At 42.7% G+C, this 19,731-nt stretch overlaps 1 protein-coding gene across 2 annotated transcripts in view; it reads left to right on the top strand.

Annotated features, from left to right (window-relative positions):
• LOC139470325 (RNA-binding protein 33-like) overlaps positions 1-19,731 on the top strand; it is a 36,685-nt gene extending 16,954 nt beyond the window's left edge. For both annotated transcript variants that reach the window (XM_071252696.1, XM_071252695.1), the window contains exons 11-19: positions 1,826-2,068; positions 2,879-2,986; positions 4,068-4,557; positions 7,298-7,445; positions 8,968-9,121; positions 10,222-11,549; positions 12,820-12,924; positions 13,399-13,487; positions 14,882-19,731. In XM_071252696.1, coding sequence (XP_071108797.1) covers positions 1,826-2,068; positions 2,879-2,986; positions 4,068-4,557; positions 7,298-7,445; positions 8,968-9,121; positions 10,222-11,549; positions 12,820-12,924; positions 13,399-13,487; positions 14,882-14,927 — 2,711 coding nt within the window. In that variant the 3' untranslated portion in view covers positions 14,928-19,731. The remainder of the gene's footprint in view (positions 1-1,825; positions 2,069-2,878; positions 2,987-4,067; positions 4,558-7,297; positions 7,446-8,967; positions 9,122-10,221; positions 11,550-12,819; positions 12,925-13,398; positions 13,488-14,881) is intronic.

Raw genomic sequence — 19,731 nt, 5'->3', positions numbered from 1 at the left:
GGAGGCACTACACACCAAAGCAGATCGCAGTCTTAGCGAGTGCGTCAACATTGGTCTGACTCGTCTGGCTTTTTAAATGGAGATTCCTATATTTGCGTACCCTAAGACACTTGAAAGGTAGCACCATAACTACCTATTTGGTTGCACTTAACTCAGTGTTAGCAGTTCCGGAAAATCACAAGATGACTAAGGTCAGGGAACTACAGGCCCTACTACGCTCATTCAGGCTTGAGGATCAGAAGGCCAAGTTCCACCCACCTGCTTGGGACTTGAACGTTCTACTTCAAGGTTTGCAAGGCCCTCCCCCCTTTGAGCCCCTCTCTGCATCCTCATTTTATAACCTCACCAACAAAACAATGTTTCTCTTGACATCAGCCATGGCGGCAGGGGTGAGCGAACAACGTGATCGACATCACCCGGGTTCTCTTTGAGGATGGAACGCACGGAACATTACATCTCGTGTTATTCTGGGATTTTATTGCTAAAATCTACTACCAGATTTGGAGGTCACACACAGTTTTCATTAGTCATTATCTTCGCGATGTGACTCTTGAGGACGTCGAATGCGTGCCATGTTTAGGCCCTCTGGGTGTAGCACAGCAGTTTACCAAACCCCAACGCAAATAATGAACTAAAGTACTCACGGAAATGAAAAAAAACTGTTTTTCTCAATTTAAAAATCGACACAAAGTGTTACGTAGCTGTAAATACGAAATAACAAAACAACTCGAAAAGTACTAGTCTGGATTTGCTAGTTTGATCTCAGTGAACAATACAAAATGTACTTTACAGGAGGTAATTTGTCTGCACTTTCAACATTTAAAAATAAAACTAAGTCCAAATTGACATATGCCCTGTTTCACAATAGTCTGTTTTATTCACATTTTTACACACTTTTACGTGTAAAAAGGCATAAAAACATTTGATACACTGTATTTGTGCCACGGCCCAATTAGTACTAATTTAGTTGTTTGAATATTTACATATTTTGTATATTAACTGCAATAATTTAAGATCTGAGGTCGAAAAACAGGGTTTTTTTCATTTCCGTGAGTACTTTAGCTCTATGCAGAGCCAGCCGACTTCCAGTCGCACGGTTTCTGCCAGTGGAAGAATATTAGACAATCTTGTTTGTCATCGCCGGCTCTATGATGTTGTCAGTAAAGAATTAACTGATTAGCTTTTCTTTTCTTTTTTATTTAATGTATATAGGGATTTCTCTTTAATTCCTATGTTCAATCGATTTGATATTTGAACAACCCTCCCGTAATGGCATTTTTCTGAACTTTTCTGCTTCACGATTTATCGACCAACTGGTGTCGTATTTCCCGGTGTGAATAATTGAGGTTTCTGTATTCTGAAGGTTTAGACGCCTCCAAACTGTCCGATACAGATGCATTAAGGATAATGCAGGTTAAGTAAAAAATTTAGTAAAATCTAAATATTTTTTACATTTGTATACTTATCCTGCATTACAATGTTTAAGGCCCCCTGTCGCAGACTTCATCCCCACTTTGGCCTCAAAAGTATGTTTTTCTAAGATCTCGGGCGACAGGCAATTGTGTGGAGAAGGTGACCTTATGTGTCATCAAGGTCACAGGACAGCGGCGGTTGTCAGTAAAAGTGGGACTTCAGAACAACAACTTTAATTATTCACCCAGGACCATCGCTGTTGCACTGTCCTTGTTGTCGTAAGGTAAGCAGTGAATGCAGGAGTAATGCAGGATAAGTATACAACTGTAAAATATTGAGATTTTACTAATTTCTGATAATATGTTTTTGAATTATCTTCAATGTGTTCAATGAATGTCTCTGTTAATTATAGTCCACACGGCACAGAACCCCCAATACCAACAGCATCAACAACAGCATCAGCAGCAACATCAGCAGCAACATCAGCCCCAACAGCAGCAGCAGCCACAGCACCACCCGCCCCAGCAAGGATCCTATCCCTCCCAGCAGACTGGCCCCCCACATGCCCAGCCTATGGTCACGCCTCTCATGCAGACAGGCCCCAGTCAGCCACCGCCATTAATGACCCAACCCTCTCATCCACAACACTCAGGGGGTAAGCTGGTTTATTCTTTACGCTGCAGATAGCAATATTCCAGCTGTATCACTGCAACCTGTAATTGATCAAATTCTAAATATTCTGAGACCGCCTCTGTAGTCTAGTGGTAGAGCGGAAGGTCCAGAGTTCGATCCCCAGCCGCATCATACCAAAAGATGTTAAAAGATGGTACTTGTTGTTACCCTGTCTGGTGCTCAGCATCAAGGGGCTAAAACAAGGACTGGTCGGCTCGGAGTCAGTATACTGTGTCTGAGTGGGGTATTCATGTTAAACTGTGGCATGGTATCTCAGTGAGCTAGCACTATACATCGGCATCAGTCCGGACAAGTACAAGCATCCACACAAACACACATGTGCATGCACGTCGCTATATAAGTGCAATAATCTTCAATGCGATGTTAAACCCCATTTTACCTCACCTCTATTCTGTACCAGACAAACCAGTGATTGGTGTCTTGGTTGATTGCATGTCATCATATCCCAATTGCATTGATGCCCATGATGTCAATCACTGGATTGTCTGGTACTGACTTAGTGTAGCAATGGGAATCAGACTATCAGACTCGTGAGATTTACCTTACAACAGACCCCGACAATGTGGAGCGTTGCTAATCATGGGTTCAAATCCCAGGTTCGCCTTTATTACAATCCTGGGTCAGTCAGCACCAAACTCATGCTTATGGGCTTCACCAGAGTGATCACCATCTAGGACCTGCATCAACTGGACTTTCCCTCACATCAAGCTGACACACCTGATGATTGAAATACCGCTCAATTCAACCTAACTCTACCAATTATTTGTTGCAGCACCTGGCTTCCACCAGCCATACCCCCAGACGCCCCAGCCACTGCTGTCAGTTTCCAGCCCTCACCCGGCACAGCCGAGGCCCCTACTATCACCCCAGGGACCCCCAGGTAAGACAGTTCACTTCTGCTTTGTAAAATGTGAAGACATTTGGACATTTCAAGTTCCTGACATATATTGAGGACAATTTTACAATTGCTTCCAACAACATGATGATTATGATAATCAGTTAATACTTTTTGCGAAAGTGGAATAGGTTTCTTGGATTCCAGGCCAGTCTATGGGACTACAATTTGCTGTGCGGAGTTATTCCCCTTAGGCAGGACAGAATCCTATGATCATGGGTTTGAATTTCATATTTGCCCTGTTAATATTCTAGGATTTCCCTTGATTGTGGGTTCCACCAAAGTAGTAAACATGTAACACCTGCATCACTTCAGGCTTTTGTCCTAAGATTACATATCATGCTACTGGTGACAATACTGTTCAAAGCACGGGGTCACAGGTGGCCCAGTTGTCTAAGGCACCGTGATTCACTGTGCAGAGTTGCGTCCCTTGGGCATGCCAGAAACCTATGATTTTGGGTTCGAATCCCAGTTTGCCTCGATTATGTTTCTAGGTTGGTCAGCTCCATACCCGTGCTCGTGGGTTTCACTGAAGTGGTAAACGTCTGAGACCTGCATCTCTACCGGCTTTCCTCCCACATAAAGCTGACACGCTGTGATATAACTTGAATAATGTTAAAAGCGGGGTTAAACCCAACTCGCTCACTCACTCACTCACTCACTCACAGTTTAAGCATCTTTAGACCGCTGCCATGGTCAAGTGGTAGAGGGTCAGCCCAGAGAGCAGAATGTTTGAGGTTCGATCCCCGGCAGAGTCATCCAGAAAAGCCTGGCACTCAGCATTATGGGGCTTAAACAAGGACTGGTCGGCTCGGAGTCAGTCTAATGTGCCTGAGTGGGCTATTCATGTTAACTGCGCAATGGTATCTCAGCCTAGTACTATAAAATCAGCATTGGTCCTGACTAGTGCAAGCACACATGCATGCACATCGCTATATAAGTGCAATAACTTTGAACGTGACATTAAACTTACTTCACCTCACCTCACCTCACCTCACCTCACCTCACCTCACCTCACCTCACCTCACCCACAGCGCCTTTAACCAAATTCACTCACTCACTCCAGGTCAGCCAAGGTATCATCAGCCCTTGGTTCAGCAACAGCAGCCAGGTTCCATTATTCCGACCACCAGCAACCAGCAGCAACGCTTCCAGCAACCAGGCCACAACCAGCAGTTCCAACAGCAACAGCTGATGCCTCCTCCCCCCCAACAGCATCTCCAACACCAGCAGATACACAGCTTCAACCGTGCTCCAAACCAACATCAGCCAATCGTGAACCGAAATCCAAACCAGAACTTCAACAGGTCCCCCGTTCAACAAAATGTCAGACCTCAAAACTTTCAACAGCAAACAGGATTCCAACCTCGAGGCCCTCGACACCAAATGCGACCCCATGGCCTTCAAGGTCAAGGTCAAGGTCAAGTTCAGGGTCAGCGCCATCAGCAGTCTGGAGGTCATCTAGGGCATAACAACCAGCAAATTCAAACAAGTCAGACTGGAAATCGCCTTCAGCAACAGGGAAGAATAGGGCAGCAGGGAAGTGCAGGAAATAGGTGTGTATATAATAATGATCATTAATATAAGGGTAACGCTATTTTTCAGGGCATTATCATTTGCAGAAGCTTGAGGCCTTCCATTAAAGGGCAAGTTCACACGGAAATGAACCATTTTTTCTTGTACTCTTTCCACATTAAAAGTGTTAACATAGAAGTGTCATAGACAAAAATATAAAAACATCATATTTAATTAACATATTTTTTGCACTAAAACGATTCATATTTTTCACATTTACCAAGTGTTCTATTTCCATAACAAAAACACCATGGCTTATGCCCCTTGCAATATGACGTCATTGGTGCCAATTGATAAACATTATGACGTCATCATGCTTTGTTAGAGCCGCTTCACGTGGTGTAGGTACAGTTTTGTGATTCTAGCTTCTCAGATGCCAGCCAGAACTGTGTTATGCTGAGACACCACTGCGCCGGAGTGTGTCGTAGACCATGTTGTTTTACCGCAAACTGGTCCTTGATATCTTTTGCGTTGAGAATAGACAGGGACCCAGTTGAATTGGCACCAATTACGTCATAATCTAAGGGGGATAACTCAGGCCTATTTCGCTCGTAAAACGAAGGCCTCATAACGGCATATCACTTTCACACTATTGTGAGCTTCCTACTTTCACTGTGGAAAAAATGAGTGTATATTTTCAAACACAGATACTAACTAATTCTAAAATTGCGTTTTGTTTAGAAAAAGAAAGAAAGTGATTTTTGCGTGTACACTTCCCCTTTAACTGCCCGACGAAGGAGGGCAGTTGAAAAGACCGAGGGCTTCTGCAAATGATAATGCCCTGAAAAATAGCGTTACCTTTATTATAGCTAAAATGGATGGAATTTGTTATCAAATAAATATAAACAACAATATCGGTTTTGAAACATATACTGCAATCAACACGAATGTCACTGACCCACTTTTACAAATATGGAAACTTCATAGAACAAACCAGATGACGTCACTATTGAACGTTACGTCACCTATCCCTACCCTATGACGTCACCTAACAACGGGCTTGATAATGGCCCGTCGTCAAGTAATATGAGGGCATTATCAAGTTACAGTGGCCCTCTCATTTCTGATAACATGCGGGCGTTTTTATGATAATTCTATCCATTTTAGCTATGAATAATAATAATTAATGCCTTACAGTCAGGCCTAATTCCATGGCTGCTGGTATGCTCATAGCCAGCCGGTGGATCAGGGTACTCGTATTCTCAGCTCCCTAGGGAGTATACAACCTAAGGTGTCTAGGAGAGCCAGGTACCCATTTGCTTTTGGGTGAACAGAGGCACATTTCAACAAAGTCACTTACTTTGTTTGTCAGTTTTTTGTTTAACACTGCATTTAGCAATATTCCAACCAAATAATGGAGGTCTGTAAATAATTGAGTCTGGACCAGACAATCCAGTGATTGACATCATGAGCATCGATCTACGCAATTGGGATGCCATAACATGCATCAACCAAGTCAGTGAGCCTGACCACCCGGAGCTGTCAGTTGCTTCTTGCGACAAGCATAGATGCTTCTCTGGACACTGATGGGTTGCTGAAGACCTATTCTAACTGGGATCTTCATGGGTAAAGTCACTTGCCTAAGGAAGCACCATATAACTTTTCATGGTCATATTCTGATGTAGTCATTGTGCTTTGATGAAACTGATCAAGTTCCATTTCATTATGAGTAACTTGGCAGCTTTTTCATCTGTGGACATCAAAACATGTAGCATGTATTGTGTAACTATCATGTCACAGGTATAGGGGAATGGAAGTCTCATGGTTAATTCTATGTAGGGCTTCACGGTATGACGATTTCATGTGATGTCATTCCAACAGTATGTTGATTTGAGCTTACGTTTCTACTTGTGACAAAAAGCATTTTCTCAACCACAAAGAATAATGCTATCTACTCCGAATTAAGGACCGTCTGTCCTTCATGAATTGTCATTCTCTCGTGAAGGCTAGACATTTACAGTCTTTCACTGGGAAGAGATAATCTGTAATTTCTCGTAGCTTGTGGGCAGTGTTTGAATAAAGTTTATTGCCAGGCCAGGCCAGGACCCACAGACTTTAGAAGCTGCAGGCCCTGACTCAACTCTTCAGGCCCTCATTTAAAAATTTGCAGTTTAACAAGACAAACAAATTGACACGTTACTGCGGGCCATGAGGATCATGCAGATTTGAAACTAAGGGCACGGCACTAGATCTACCTGCCACAGGTCTTTGTGCAGGTGCTTATTTCAAACAGAGCGCCTCCGTGGTCTAGTGATAGAGCGTCCGCCCGGAGAGCGGAAGGTCCGGGGTTCGATCCCTGACCGCGTCATACCAAAAGACGTTAAAAGATGGTACTTGTTGTTACCCTGTCTGGCGCTCTGCATTAAGGGGCTAAAACAAGGACTGGTCGGCTCAGAGTCAGTATACTGTGTCTGAGTTGGGTACTCATGTTAAACTGCGGCATGTTATGTCAGTGAGCTAGCACTATAAATTGGCATCAGTCCGGACTAGTACAAGCAGCCACACAAACACACACACGTACATGCACGTCGCTATATAAGTGCAATAATCTTGGACGCGACGTTAAACACCATTTCACCTCACCTTATTTCAAACATTGCTCATGGGATATTTTGTAAATCAGGAGGAAGGTAGATTTTTGGTTGCAGCTAAAGGATGAGCACAATGTTCTTCAATTCTTGTTGGTATTTCCCACTAAACTAAAAGGTGTGTTTATTCCAGGCTTCAGAACAAGCCCATGTTCACTCAGAACAAGATCCAGACCACCAACTCTAACCTGAAGGTGATCACCCCATTGCCACAGAAGAGAATATCCACCTCATCGGAGGAAGGCATGACTGGCCCAAAGCAGGCTAAAAGCCTTGTTGAGGTAAGGCAATGCTTTGTTTAAAAAGGGGCACAGGTGGCCCAGTTCTCTTAGGCGCAGCAATTCGCTGTGCAGAGTTGCATCCCTTGGGTACGCCAGAAACTTGTGATTGTGGGTTCGAATCCCGGTTCACCCCGATTATATTTCTAGGTTTGATTGCACCATACCGGTGCTCGTGGGTTTCACCAAAGTGGTAAACATCTGAGACCTGCATCACTTCAGGCTTTCCTCCCACATTAAGCTGACACGCTGCGATATAACTGGCAGTGTTAAACCCAACTCACTCACTTTGTTTAAAAAATTGTTACATGTTCAGCACGAAACCTTTTTGCGCACGGTATTATACTATAAGACTGACAAAACCTACTTCATCAACTCTGTGTACATGGTAAGATATTGAAATAATGTTTTGAAGAGGATAAAAGAAATCTGAATATTTAATTCCCACTTAACAAAGATTTTTTTACCTAAAACCTTGAAACCAAGCTGTACTGAAATCCAGCCTTAGCCAGAGTTATGTGGTGTGCAGTTGTCAGGAAGATCATTGCTTGTGCTGCAGTGGTTATATAAGCGCTTGAGGACATTCCCCATTAACCAGTGTATTATGTCCCCATTATATTGGGACACAAACTCTGGACCCATTTGCAAACATAGCTTCCGCAGTTAGGGAGCCATTTTGCTTCCTTAGCATTGATGTTACTTTATGAATCTGAACCAGAATAGGACAGTGAGGATCTGGGTCTTCAGAATATGTCTTCAGTAACCCATGCTTGCCGTAAAAGAGACGACTAAAGGGATTTGGTGGTCAGGCTTGCTGACTTGTTTGATGCATGTCATCGTATCCCAATTTGCATGGATTGATGCTCATGATGTCAATCACTGGATTGTCTGATCCATACTCGATCATTTACAGTCCATCGTCACATAGCTGGAATATTGCTGAGTGCAGCTTTAAACAAACAAAGGACACTGTGATGTAACTGAAATACTGTTCAAAGCTGCATGAAACCCAACTCACTCACTACTAGAATAGTCAACTAGCCTTGTTAAAGCCTTTCGCTTGTCACACCAAGACCCCTGTTGGATTCCTTACGTGGGTACAATGTGTGAAACCTATTCTTGGTGGACCGCCTCCGTGGTCTAGTGGCAGAGCGTCTGCCCGGAGAGCGGAAGGTCCGGAGTTCGATCCCCAGCCACGTCATACCAAAAGACGTTAAAAGATGGTACTTGTTGTTCGGCATTAATAATATAAGGGGCTAAACAAGGACTGGTCAGCTCAGAGTCAGTATACTGTGTCTGAGTGGGGTATTCATCTTAAACTGCGGCATGGTATCTTAGTGAGCTAGCACTATAAATCGGCATCAGTCCGGTCTAGTACAAGCAGCCACACACACACAAGTGCACGCACGTCGCTATATAACCTTGGACGCGACGTTAAACCCCATTTCACCTCAACTCACCTATTTTTGGTGTGCCCAGCAGTGATATAGCATTAGACACATCACATTCTCTCATTCATTTACAGGAAGAGCCAATGGATGATGAAACTCGGGAGTTGAAGAAGAAGCTGGAGGTACAGAAGCGGATGCGAGAAGAGATTATCAAGAAGAAGGAGATGAAGCGTCGGCTGGAGGCAGTCCGACGGCGGAAGGAACTTGAGAAGAAGCTGGCCCAGAAAGGTAACTTCCAAGATTCACTGATGGGTGTCAATGTCCTGCATTGTAGACCAGTAGAGATCCTGGGTGAGAATAGGTCCCCAGAACCCTGTATTGTGGACCAGTGGAGATTGTGGTTAGAGAAGGTCCCAAGCACCGGCATCGTATGTCACATACTTGGTTGAATCTTGGTAAGCCCCCAGTCTCCTATGTTGTGATAAATCTACAGCAGTCCTGGGTCACAATAGGCATCTTGTCGCTTGGGTCGTTGTGGACCTACAGCAGTCCCAGGCCACTAAAGGTCTCCAGTCTTCCATGTAATAAACTTAAAGTGTTTTCTTGGTCCCCAGTACCTCATGTCTCCCATGTTGTCATAAGGCCGATGATGATCAGGACGTCACTATGTGTGATTTATCCATGTGTTCACGCAAGACCAGCATGGAGGGCAAGGTTCTAAATTGATTGTATAAGAGTGCCATTGGCACAGTTACAGTCCTAATGGCACCTAAACATCCATATGAGTACCCTGGGTCACATTTGAAAACATTGAATGACCTGTGGCCTTTCCAGGTAGGAATATAGGTCCTCAGCAGTCTATGCTTGTGGTGAAAGGCGACTGACTACATGGATCGGGTGGTCGGTATTGGTGAAATGGTTGATTTCATGTATCATATCCCAAGTGCGTTGATCGATACTCATGGAAACAGGCGACTATGTTTGTCTTAAGAGGCGGCTAACGGGATCGGGTGGTCAGGCTCGCTGACTTGGTTGAGGCATGTCATCGATCGCAATTGTGTGGATCGATGCTCATGATAATAATCACTTGATTGTCTGGTCCAGACTTGATTATTTACAGACCGCCGTCATATAGCTGGAATATTGCTGAGTGCGACATTAAACAACAAACAAACAAACAAACAAACAATACTCATGATATCAATCCCTGAAGTGGTCAGGTCCAGACTCCCTAATTTACAGACCGCTATCATATTGCTAGAAAATTGCTGTGTAGTATAGTATACGATTGCGTTTTTGCCAGCAAGATTCAACAAGATTGAACTTCACTGGTAAGGTTTTTCCATGCTTGAAAATAACTTTGTTTGCTCACTCCGTTTCTCTCACAGGAATGACAATTGATGACATTGCTGACCCCTCCTCTGATTCGGGGCAAGACACTGGCATACAAGAAGGTCAGCCAATACAGGCAATAGGATCTCCAGCAGTCCAGCCTAAAGCAGTACAAGGCCGACCGGCCAACCAGACCATCGGCAGAGGTCAGCCTATCCGTCGACTATCGGGGTCAGGGAACCAGCAAGGACCGCTAATGCGTCAGATGTCAAGTGGGATGGGTGACCAGCAGTCACAGCAGATCGCGAGGCAGATGGACAACCAGGGAAGGCAGAATGTTGGCGTGAAACGTCAAATGAGTGGCGATGGACCTATTCATGCTAAAAATACCAGAATGTCTCAGCAGGGAAACCAGCAGATGAATGCTGGTAGAGGTCAACAGATGAGGGGTCAAGGTCAATCTAGAGGACATGGTCAGATGAGAGGAGGGCAGATGAATGCTCGAGGAAGAGGCCATCATCAGGGAGGTCCGAATGGACAAGTCAACAATGAGGTGATGAGAAACCAGAACCAAGGATTTCATGAACCTGGATTTCAGGGTCAAGGTCCAGCAAATAGAGGTCAAGGTCAGGCTATGGGTCGAGGGGGACCTGGAGGCCGAGGGCAGGGAATGATGCAGGGACCTGATCGTGGGGGCTATGGACATCCCAACATGGGAGGAAGGGGAGGGATGCCCATGAGAGGGAATATGCAAGGGAATAATAATATGATGGGACCTAATGGGATGCGGGGCAGAGGTCAGCCCAATATGAGAGGTCAGCCCAATATGAGAGGTCAACCCAATATGAGAGGTCAACCCAATATGAGAGGTCAGCCCAACATGCGAGGTCAACCCAATATGAGAGGTCAGCCCAACATGCGAGGTGAACCCAACATGAGAGGTCAACCCAATATGAGAGGTCAGCCCAACATGCGAGGTCAACCCAACATGAGAGGTCAGCCCAACATGAGAGGTCAGCCCAACATGAGAGGTCAGCCCAACATGAAAGGTCAACCCAATATGAGAGGTCAGCCCAATATGAGAGGTCAGCCCAATATGAGAGGTCAGCCCAATGTTCGTGGACCCTTGCGTGGCAGAGGTCAAATGCATGGAGGTGGAAGGGGACAAATTACTCCCCCTGGAAACAAAGGTCAAGGTGAACCTGCAGGCAACAACCATACAGTGATAACTTCACCACCTCAGACAAGGTCAGTCGTGCAGGGACAAGGTGACGGTGAAGGTCAGACAAGAAAAGTTGTCGCCCGAGGACGAGGTGCTGCAAGTATCACTGGTCAAGGCAGAGGTCGTGGAGCAGTTGCTCAACCAGTAGGAAATCAGAATCGGGTGAGTTAGAATTGCATTGTTGATCATGATAATTGGAAGGAGTAGCACTGACTTGGTAATTGAAGAAACTGGTCTTTTGGAAATAAGAACCCAATGTGCATATAGGTTAGAAGGAGTCCCAAGCACCCTATTAATGGTCATGGAAGGCGACTAAATTGGATGTGATTGTTAATTTGGTTGTGACTGGCTTGACTGATTGCATGTCACTGTACCCTGAAGCAGGATTGATAAAGGATTCCAAGCAAGGTACCCTAAATATTTTAAGACTTATAATATCATTGCATTCAACTTTTTTTTATCTTTTTATTCGTGAAATACAGTCGTCTCTACAAAGCCACAATGTTAGTTATAACTATAATAGCATGAAAATTCAAATTTGGGAATTCAATTTTTTTGGACATTTGCTGCTAACTTGGGACAGAATATCAGTATCTGAGCCGATCTAGATAAATCTCTCTGGAAGGCATGGCATAGCGATAGAAACTAACAGTTTTAGCCCACTAGTCCTTATAATGATAACATATAGCAAAACCCTAAATAATGGCAAATTTCTACTACAGTCCGTTTGACTCCAAATGAGAACGATGAATTGCAAAATAACTCGAAATCCAGAAAAGTGTATGAAACATCAATACGGTACTTGACCATGAATACCCTGTACCCAACAAAATCTGAATTTTGTTTATTTTAAGACCCATGACAGATGAAGTTCTTTAAGAAACTATCATGTAATTTTGTATAGAAATGTGTACATGACATGTAGGGGGGACAAACCGTGGAAGGCACAGCGCAAGCACGCATGCACTGCACGTTCTGTGGTAGGGGAAATGACAGAGCGTTAGAGGGGCCCTCTCAAGATAATTTCAGTCGCAATCTGACTTGCTCATGCCATAGATCTCGTCGTCGGAACTGCTGGTGCCTGAACCGACTGCCACTATTATAGGTTGGACTTGCTGGCCGTTGTCCATCTCATGACCAATAACGTTGCTCTATCTCGTCAACGACTGTGGCCATACAACGCCTCCATGTTTCTACTGTTACTCGACCAAGGGATACCAAACGGACTGTAGTCCCTATGACTATAGCAGTTCGGCCAGGACTGTGGGACATTATGCACATTCTGTCAGTCACTGGTTTGCCTGAGCCAGAAATATTTTCAGGCCACTGTGATATGTGTATCTGGAATATTGATGGCAACAGCATAAAGCAGCAAACAAGCAAAATTGAAACAAGACAGAAGGTTTTATTAAGTTTTTTTTATTTCTTTCAGAAAATTGTGATGAATAGTGCGCAGACCGTACGGATAACTAACTTGTCAGCATCCACATCCCAAAAGGTCCTAGATCAGCTGTGCAAAACTGTTGGCCCAGTGGAGGTGAGTCACAGGGTTATATACTGTATTGTAAAACAATTGGCATGTGTGCCACCAACTGATTGTTGAAAGGCATGGCTTAATCATTATGTGATTTGTAAGTACATTGATGCTTTTCACAACATATGAAAACGTTACTTGACAATTAGGGGCACTGGAATCTCAGTCGCCTAAAGTACTGTGGGGGCACAGGTGGTCCAATGGTCTAAGGCGCCGCAATTTGCTGTGCAGAGTTGCATCCCTTGGGCACGCCAGAAACCTGTGATTGTGGGTTCGATTCCCAGTTTGCCATACCTGTGCTCGTAGGTTTCACCAAAGTGGTAAACGTCTAAGACCTGCATCACTTCAAGCTTTCCTCCCACAATAAACTGTTACGGAAAGCATGGGTTGCTGAAGATCTATTCTACGCCGGATCTTCATGGATACGCTGTGATGTAACACAATAGAGCCATATATAATTTCCTGTTTTTCTTGTAGAGCATTTCTCTGGTCAAAGCGGATAAGCAGGCCACCATCAAGTTCTGTAACTCCAATCATGCTACCACCTTCTCAAAGAGATACAACAGGTAAGACTGCACCGATTACTGCCCCATTGAACTGCCTCCCTGGTCTAGTGGATAAAGCCTCAGCCCGGAGAGCTTAAGGTTCGGGGTTCAATCCTCTGGCCACACCATACCAAAAGACGGTAAAAGATGGAACTTGTTGTTACCCTGCCTGGTTCTCAGCCTTAAGGGGATAAAACAAGGACTGGTCAGCTTGGAGTCAGTATGCTGTGTCTGAGTGGTGTATCCATGTTAAACTGTAGCATGGTATCTCACTGGATTATCACAATAAAAACGTCATTCGTCCCTTGCACATGGACACAGAGACAAACTCACAAACAAATAGCTACATAGTGCAATAATCCTGAATGCAATGACGTTAAACCCCATTTCACCTCACCATTGCACCATTGTGGTTATGTTTACAGTTAACTCAGCTGTAGAAATAGAACGGGGAAAAATAACATATTAAAGGATTAGATGAGATCTTTCTCAACCTAAATAAAATAAAGTTGTCAACTCTTCAAAGTATTTCATTTCCTTCCTATAAAATCTGACACAGGTTGGTTGGTCCAAGTTGCACTTCATGGTGCAGAGTGGGATATACATCCCCAGAGCTCCAGATAAGCTTTTGGTGTTGTGGGTATTTTACCCATGCATTTTAAAATCATTGGGTATCAGTAATTCTACCTGCGTATTCAAATTTCTGTTACCCACTAGTTTTTACACATGTGGGTATTTAAGTTAAATATTTAAAAACACTATTCATCTAGTCCCTGCAAACTGGTGTTGTGTGGGTTCGAGAGCTTTATAGGACTCAAAAATACCACGATACTTCCACAAGAAAGTGTGATGGCAAATGATCATGATGTAACTGTCATCGTGGAGTTTGGCAAGGTTGACAGAATGCCCGTTTATTATTCCAAATAAGTTGCTGATTTGCTAATCGAATATGCAGGGTTACTTCACAATATTTTGATGATACGCACAAGTTTTATTTTTGTAGCGTATCTGTAATGTTCGTTGCGTATTTGATACGCTTGGATTATATTTTACTGTGTATTTCTGCATTTCTGATGCGTATTTCACGCAGATACGCAGCTTATCTGGAGCTCTGCATCCCTGTTCACTACCCCGGGTTGTCAGCACCATACATGTGCTTGTTTTGGGAGACATTTTGATGCGAAACAAATCTGCTCGTATTGACGAGAGGCAGCTTGTGCAGGGCAAAAAAGAGAGGAGACATGCCTGTCCTACAGGGCGAGTACGTGTTTCAACTGCATGGTTTGGGAGGAATTTAATTTGCAATGTAGGACAGTCTTGCAACTGTGATATACAGTTGTACCAGTGATATAGCTTCAGCAGTACAAATAGGATATAACCCTTCCCACTCACTGGCACAACCTATTTGTTTCCAGACACATGATTGATCTGTCTCACATCAATGTGGAACTCATCAACTGAGTTGCGTCACCCATCTTCACATGCAGTCTGGTGGAGTTGTCCCCCCTTCTACACATGACCAGGCAGAGTTGTCTCCCTTCTTCACATGACCAGGCAGAGTTGTTCCCCTTCCGTCACAAGCTGCCCTGTTTCTGGAAATGAATGGACTTGTATACTGCTGCTTGACACAGTAGGTACAGTATGGTTTTGGGACAAGATAGATTCAAGTCTATTCTCTTTTCAGATTTACTGCTGTTATTTTTGTATGGCATGTGCCTGGTTTTGTAAAGGTGTTTTGATACTATTTGTCATGATGTCGATAATCATTGTGATGGGAGATACATTCACATCTTGTGAGTGTTTGTTGGATGGCAGTGTGAGGACGATGTACATGGTAGTGCTGCTGCCTCTCCCGGAACGTCAAGTAGTTGTCGCGTATTGCGGAAAAGGGTAAAGACAAAGTGGAACAACACCCAAGAATTATCAAAGAAAGAAGAAAGGACAAGCGTCTGAAGCCTCTCAGTTCCTGGGATAGTATTTGTTTGTGATTGGCCAGATAGCAAATTGTAACATTGCATCCTGGGATAGTACTTTTTTGTGATTGGCCAGATAGCAAATTGTAACATTGCATTCTGGGATTGTACCTGTTTGTGAATGGCCAGATAGCAAATTGTAACATTGCATCCTGGGATAGTACTTTTTTGTGATTGGCCAGATAGCAAATTGTAACATTGCATTTTGGGATTGTACCTGTTTGTGAATGGCCAGATAGCAAATTGTAACATTGCATTCTGGGATAGTACTTTTTTGTGATTGACCAGATAGCAAATTGTAACATTGCATCCTGGGATAGTACTTGTTTGTGATTGGTCAGTCAGCTCTTTGTCCTGTTTCTGAGATAGCATTGCTTTGGAATCAGTCAGTTTGGCTGATGAGGCCGTGTAGATGAACTATGGCGCTCTCTGAAGAGGAAGGTATTGGATGTGACAAGATACCCAGGATACTGTTCCAGATGAAGATGTCCTGATGTTCTGTCAGACTTTATTTGTGACTAGGAACCAGAGACATGTTCTGTGAAGGATACAAGAATTTCCTCTGCAGCAGTGGTTACTACAGGGCTGCTGGTCAAGATCTGTGACATTTGATATAACATGAGAGTTGGTAACTGATATCACCGAAAAAACATACGAACATCAGAACCAATTTCCTATTTTTCTTTATTGTTTTTAGGAGGTGTAAATAACTTAAAATGAAGGCAAGACTCTAAACCAGGATGAAACTTGTTTGTGTATATAAAGATAGGGAGAAGCCAATTTGGGTCATCCTCAATTTTAGTTTCCCACTTTGTTTTATTGAGGACTTTGTTGATCTGATTGTATGTCATTTCAGCTGTGTGTCCTGGATGGAGATTTTAATGATCGCAGGAGATTTAGTTTTCCATATTTTATTCTCCTTAACAAGTGCTATGAACAGTTAATCAAAGAAACAGTAACTTTAGATATTAGTGTCTGGTTATTCAGAGTCGACATGATCAAATACTTGTAAGATGTTACAAAACTCTTCTGTTATTTACAGGGTTGATGATAACAATAATAATGATAATGATGATCAGATAACTTAGGAATAATCAAAGGTTTAGTTGTGTGGTTTCTGGCATGCCATCTGAAGAGTAAAGTGAATCGTCTCAGACAAATGAGCCCACCCCCCTTCAAGACTGCATGGAAAGAGATCTTTAATGTGTAATGTTGCAACAATGTAGCCAAGACAGCAAGTCCTGATGTCCCACAATTCAATGCTGTTGTCCCTCTGTCAATTTATGTCACCATGGGATCAAGTTGCAGTGTACCGCTTTCTGTTAAGGATACCCCATTGTTTTATAACACCCCTCTATCAAGTTATGAGACCCCACTGTCAAGTTCTGAAGCCCAATTGTTAAGGTATGAAGCGCCATTTGTCAAGTTAGGACGTCACTTTATCCATTAGAGATGATCCCCTATCAAGTTATGATACCCAACTGTCAATTTGGGACGTCCCACTATTAAGTTGCGATGCCCCACTATCAGGTCACGAAGCCCCACTATCAGGTTACGATGCCCCACTATCAGGTTACGATACACATTATTAGGTTACGATGCCCCACTATAAAGTTACGATCCCCAACTATCAGGTTACGATGCCCCACTATAAAGTTACGATCCCCAACTATCAGGTTACGATGCCCCACTATAAAGTTACGATCCCCAACTATCAGGTTAAGATGCCCCACTATCAGGTTACGATACACCTTATTAGGTTACGATGCCCCACTACAAGGTTACAATCCCCAACTATCAGGTTACGATGCCCCACTTTTGGTTATGATACACCTGATCAGGTAACGATGCCCCACTATGAAGTTATAATGCCAGACAATCAGGTTACAATTCCCCACTATCAAGTTATGAAGCCCCACAATCAGGTTATAATGCCCCACTATAAAGTTACGATGCCCAACTGTCAGGTTTTGATGCCCCTCTATCAGGTTACAATGCCCCACTATTGGGCTATGATGCCCCAGTATTATGTTACGATGCCTATCAGGTTACGATGCCCCCTATCAGGTTATGATGTCCCACTTCAATGTAATGGCGCCCCACTATCAAGTTATGACACCGTCTTTCAAGTTATTACCCCCTATAACAGATACAGTTAACCACCAAAGTCATAAGTAGCTGCGACCACGGTAACCTAGGGCTTTCCTCCCATGTTGAACATGGAGGTCATGATATGGGTTTGTTCAATATTAACATCACCTACTTCAGCTGGGTTTGCTTTATCATTTGCATGTATAAAAATAATTTCTCATACTAGATCCAGTTGGTTGACAGCTGTTGTTCATTCTGTTGGATCTGTATGACACCAAAGGAGAAGATGACATGTCAGAATTACAAAGCTGTAGAAGACTAGGCAATAAAGGATATGCCGACGTACTTCTAGTCAGGATGATTATAGAAGTGCTAGTAGGTGTAGCAATGAATGGGCTTTTTCCGCATTCAGATTATCAATCGTCTAACAATATTTCCAAATAGAATTAGGACAGTAACATTAAATGCTATTGGTAGGAAACAAAAATGATCTCAGATGCCAATGCAGTAAATTTAAATACATGTTGGGAGACTGTGTAATTACTCATGGAGGATGTAGGGTTCTGATTGGTCGACAAGTTTCAACGAGTGTTGTTATGCTGTTGTGTATTGAGATCATTGACATTTAGTCTGTGATGATACAGCAGCATTTCTTGAACTTCAAACCCCAGACATTGAATCCCATAGGCTTTGAATCCCACAGACATTGAATCCCATAGACCTTGAATCCCATAGACTTTGGATACCATAAACATTGAATCCCACAGACATTGAATCCTGTAAACATTGAATCCTGTAGACATTGAATCCTGTAGACATTGAATCCCATGGACATTGAGTCCCACAGACATTGAATCCCACATGGAACATAAAGAGATCATGCTCCCATTACGCTGAGAGTGCTGAGAGTTTAATTTTGTTCAACCTGGATGGTGTACATTATTGGTAAACTAACGAATCTGATGTATATTGTTAAATATGCTGTAAAATAAAAAGAATTGTGCTTAAGAATTGGTTTTCTGATTGATCAGTGTTGTGAGTGGTAAGAAACACTGAGAATGCCTTTTGTACACTGTGTCAAGGATTGGGATGACTTTGGTGAATAAGGTACACTTTCAAGAAAGCAAATTTTTTTGTGAAATGAGCATTGACTATTTGCTAAATGTGATCAGAAATTTTCAGTAATTCAGCTGGTGATTTTTTATGTAAAGTTGCGTAGAAAGAAGACTATTCCATATTTTTGTAATGGCCCAAAACACTTTTATGGAAACAAGGTATTATGTTGAAATCCCTAAACTATCAAAGGGCAGACCTGCAAGAAGGTTGTTTGTGTTAATTTTATATTTTATTGGTCCAAGTTTATTTTGTTTGTGATTTTTTATATACTGGTGGCTTTATTGCTGAATGTGGCATTGAAAAGTTGACAAAGTGTTTTTTTTATCAAAACTACGTACAAGTTAAATTTGTTGTCAGAGATTGAGTGGTAGAGGAAAGATGTAGCTAAATCCAAATCTTTCAATAATATACTACTCAGAAGAAGTTAAGGATCACTGATTCTTTCTTTCTTTATATAGTTAATCTGTCATGGCAGGACAGAATAATCATAGGAAAGAATTGGGTGTTTTTTAACTTCTTTTGAGTTGTATAGTTAGTAGGCAATGATACACAGCTGTGTTTTCTGTTAAAAGATCTGAAATGCACAACAGAAAAAGAGCTTAGGTTGGGGTATTTATGAAGGTTACTTATGGTTTGGTCTAAAAATTGGTCAGGAGGTCCTCAATACAGTGAAAATAGTACAGTAGACTACAGTTATAATGAACTCAAAGGGACCACTAATATTAGTTTATTATAACCGTAGTTTGTTAAAAGCATACGTACAGCATATATACTGCAAATGGCCGGGACCTAAAACATAAGTTTGTTGTATCTGTCTGTTCGTTATGAGCGCGTTCGTTATTAATGTTTACAGTATGTGGTAAAGAATTTCAAATTTAGTCATTTTCACTTGATTACCTTAACACTATGAACTTGGGTTTGGCGCCATGGGTTATGGTCTGGAATCAGCTTCTAGCATTGGATGTCAAGTTTGGTGTGTTTCCTATAACACATAAGATTTGTGTCGATAACTTAACAGCTTTAGTTTTGAGAAAGGACTTTCGAACTTTCACCAGTTTATGGATAACAGCTTCTTTAATACTGTA

Source organism: Haliotis cracherodii, unplaced genomic scaffold, assembly GCF_022045235.1.
Source record: "Haliotis cracherodii isolate W230 unplaced genomic scaffold, xgHalCrac1.p SCAF_20, whole genome shotgun sequence".
Lineage (NCBI taxonomy): Eukaryota > Metazoa > Mollusca > Gastropoda > Lepetellida > Haliotidae > Haliotis > Haliotis cracherodii.
This window is presented reverse-complemented; position numbering and strand designations above follow the sequence as displayed.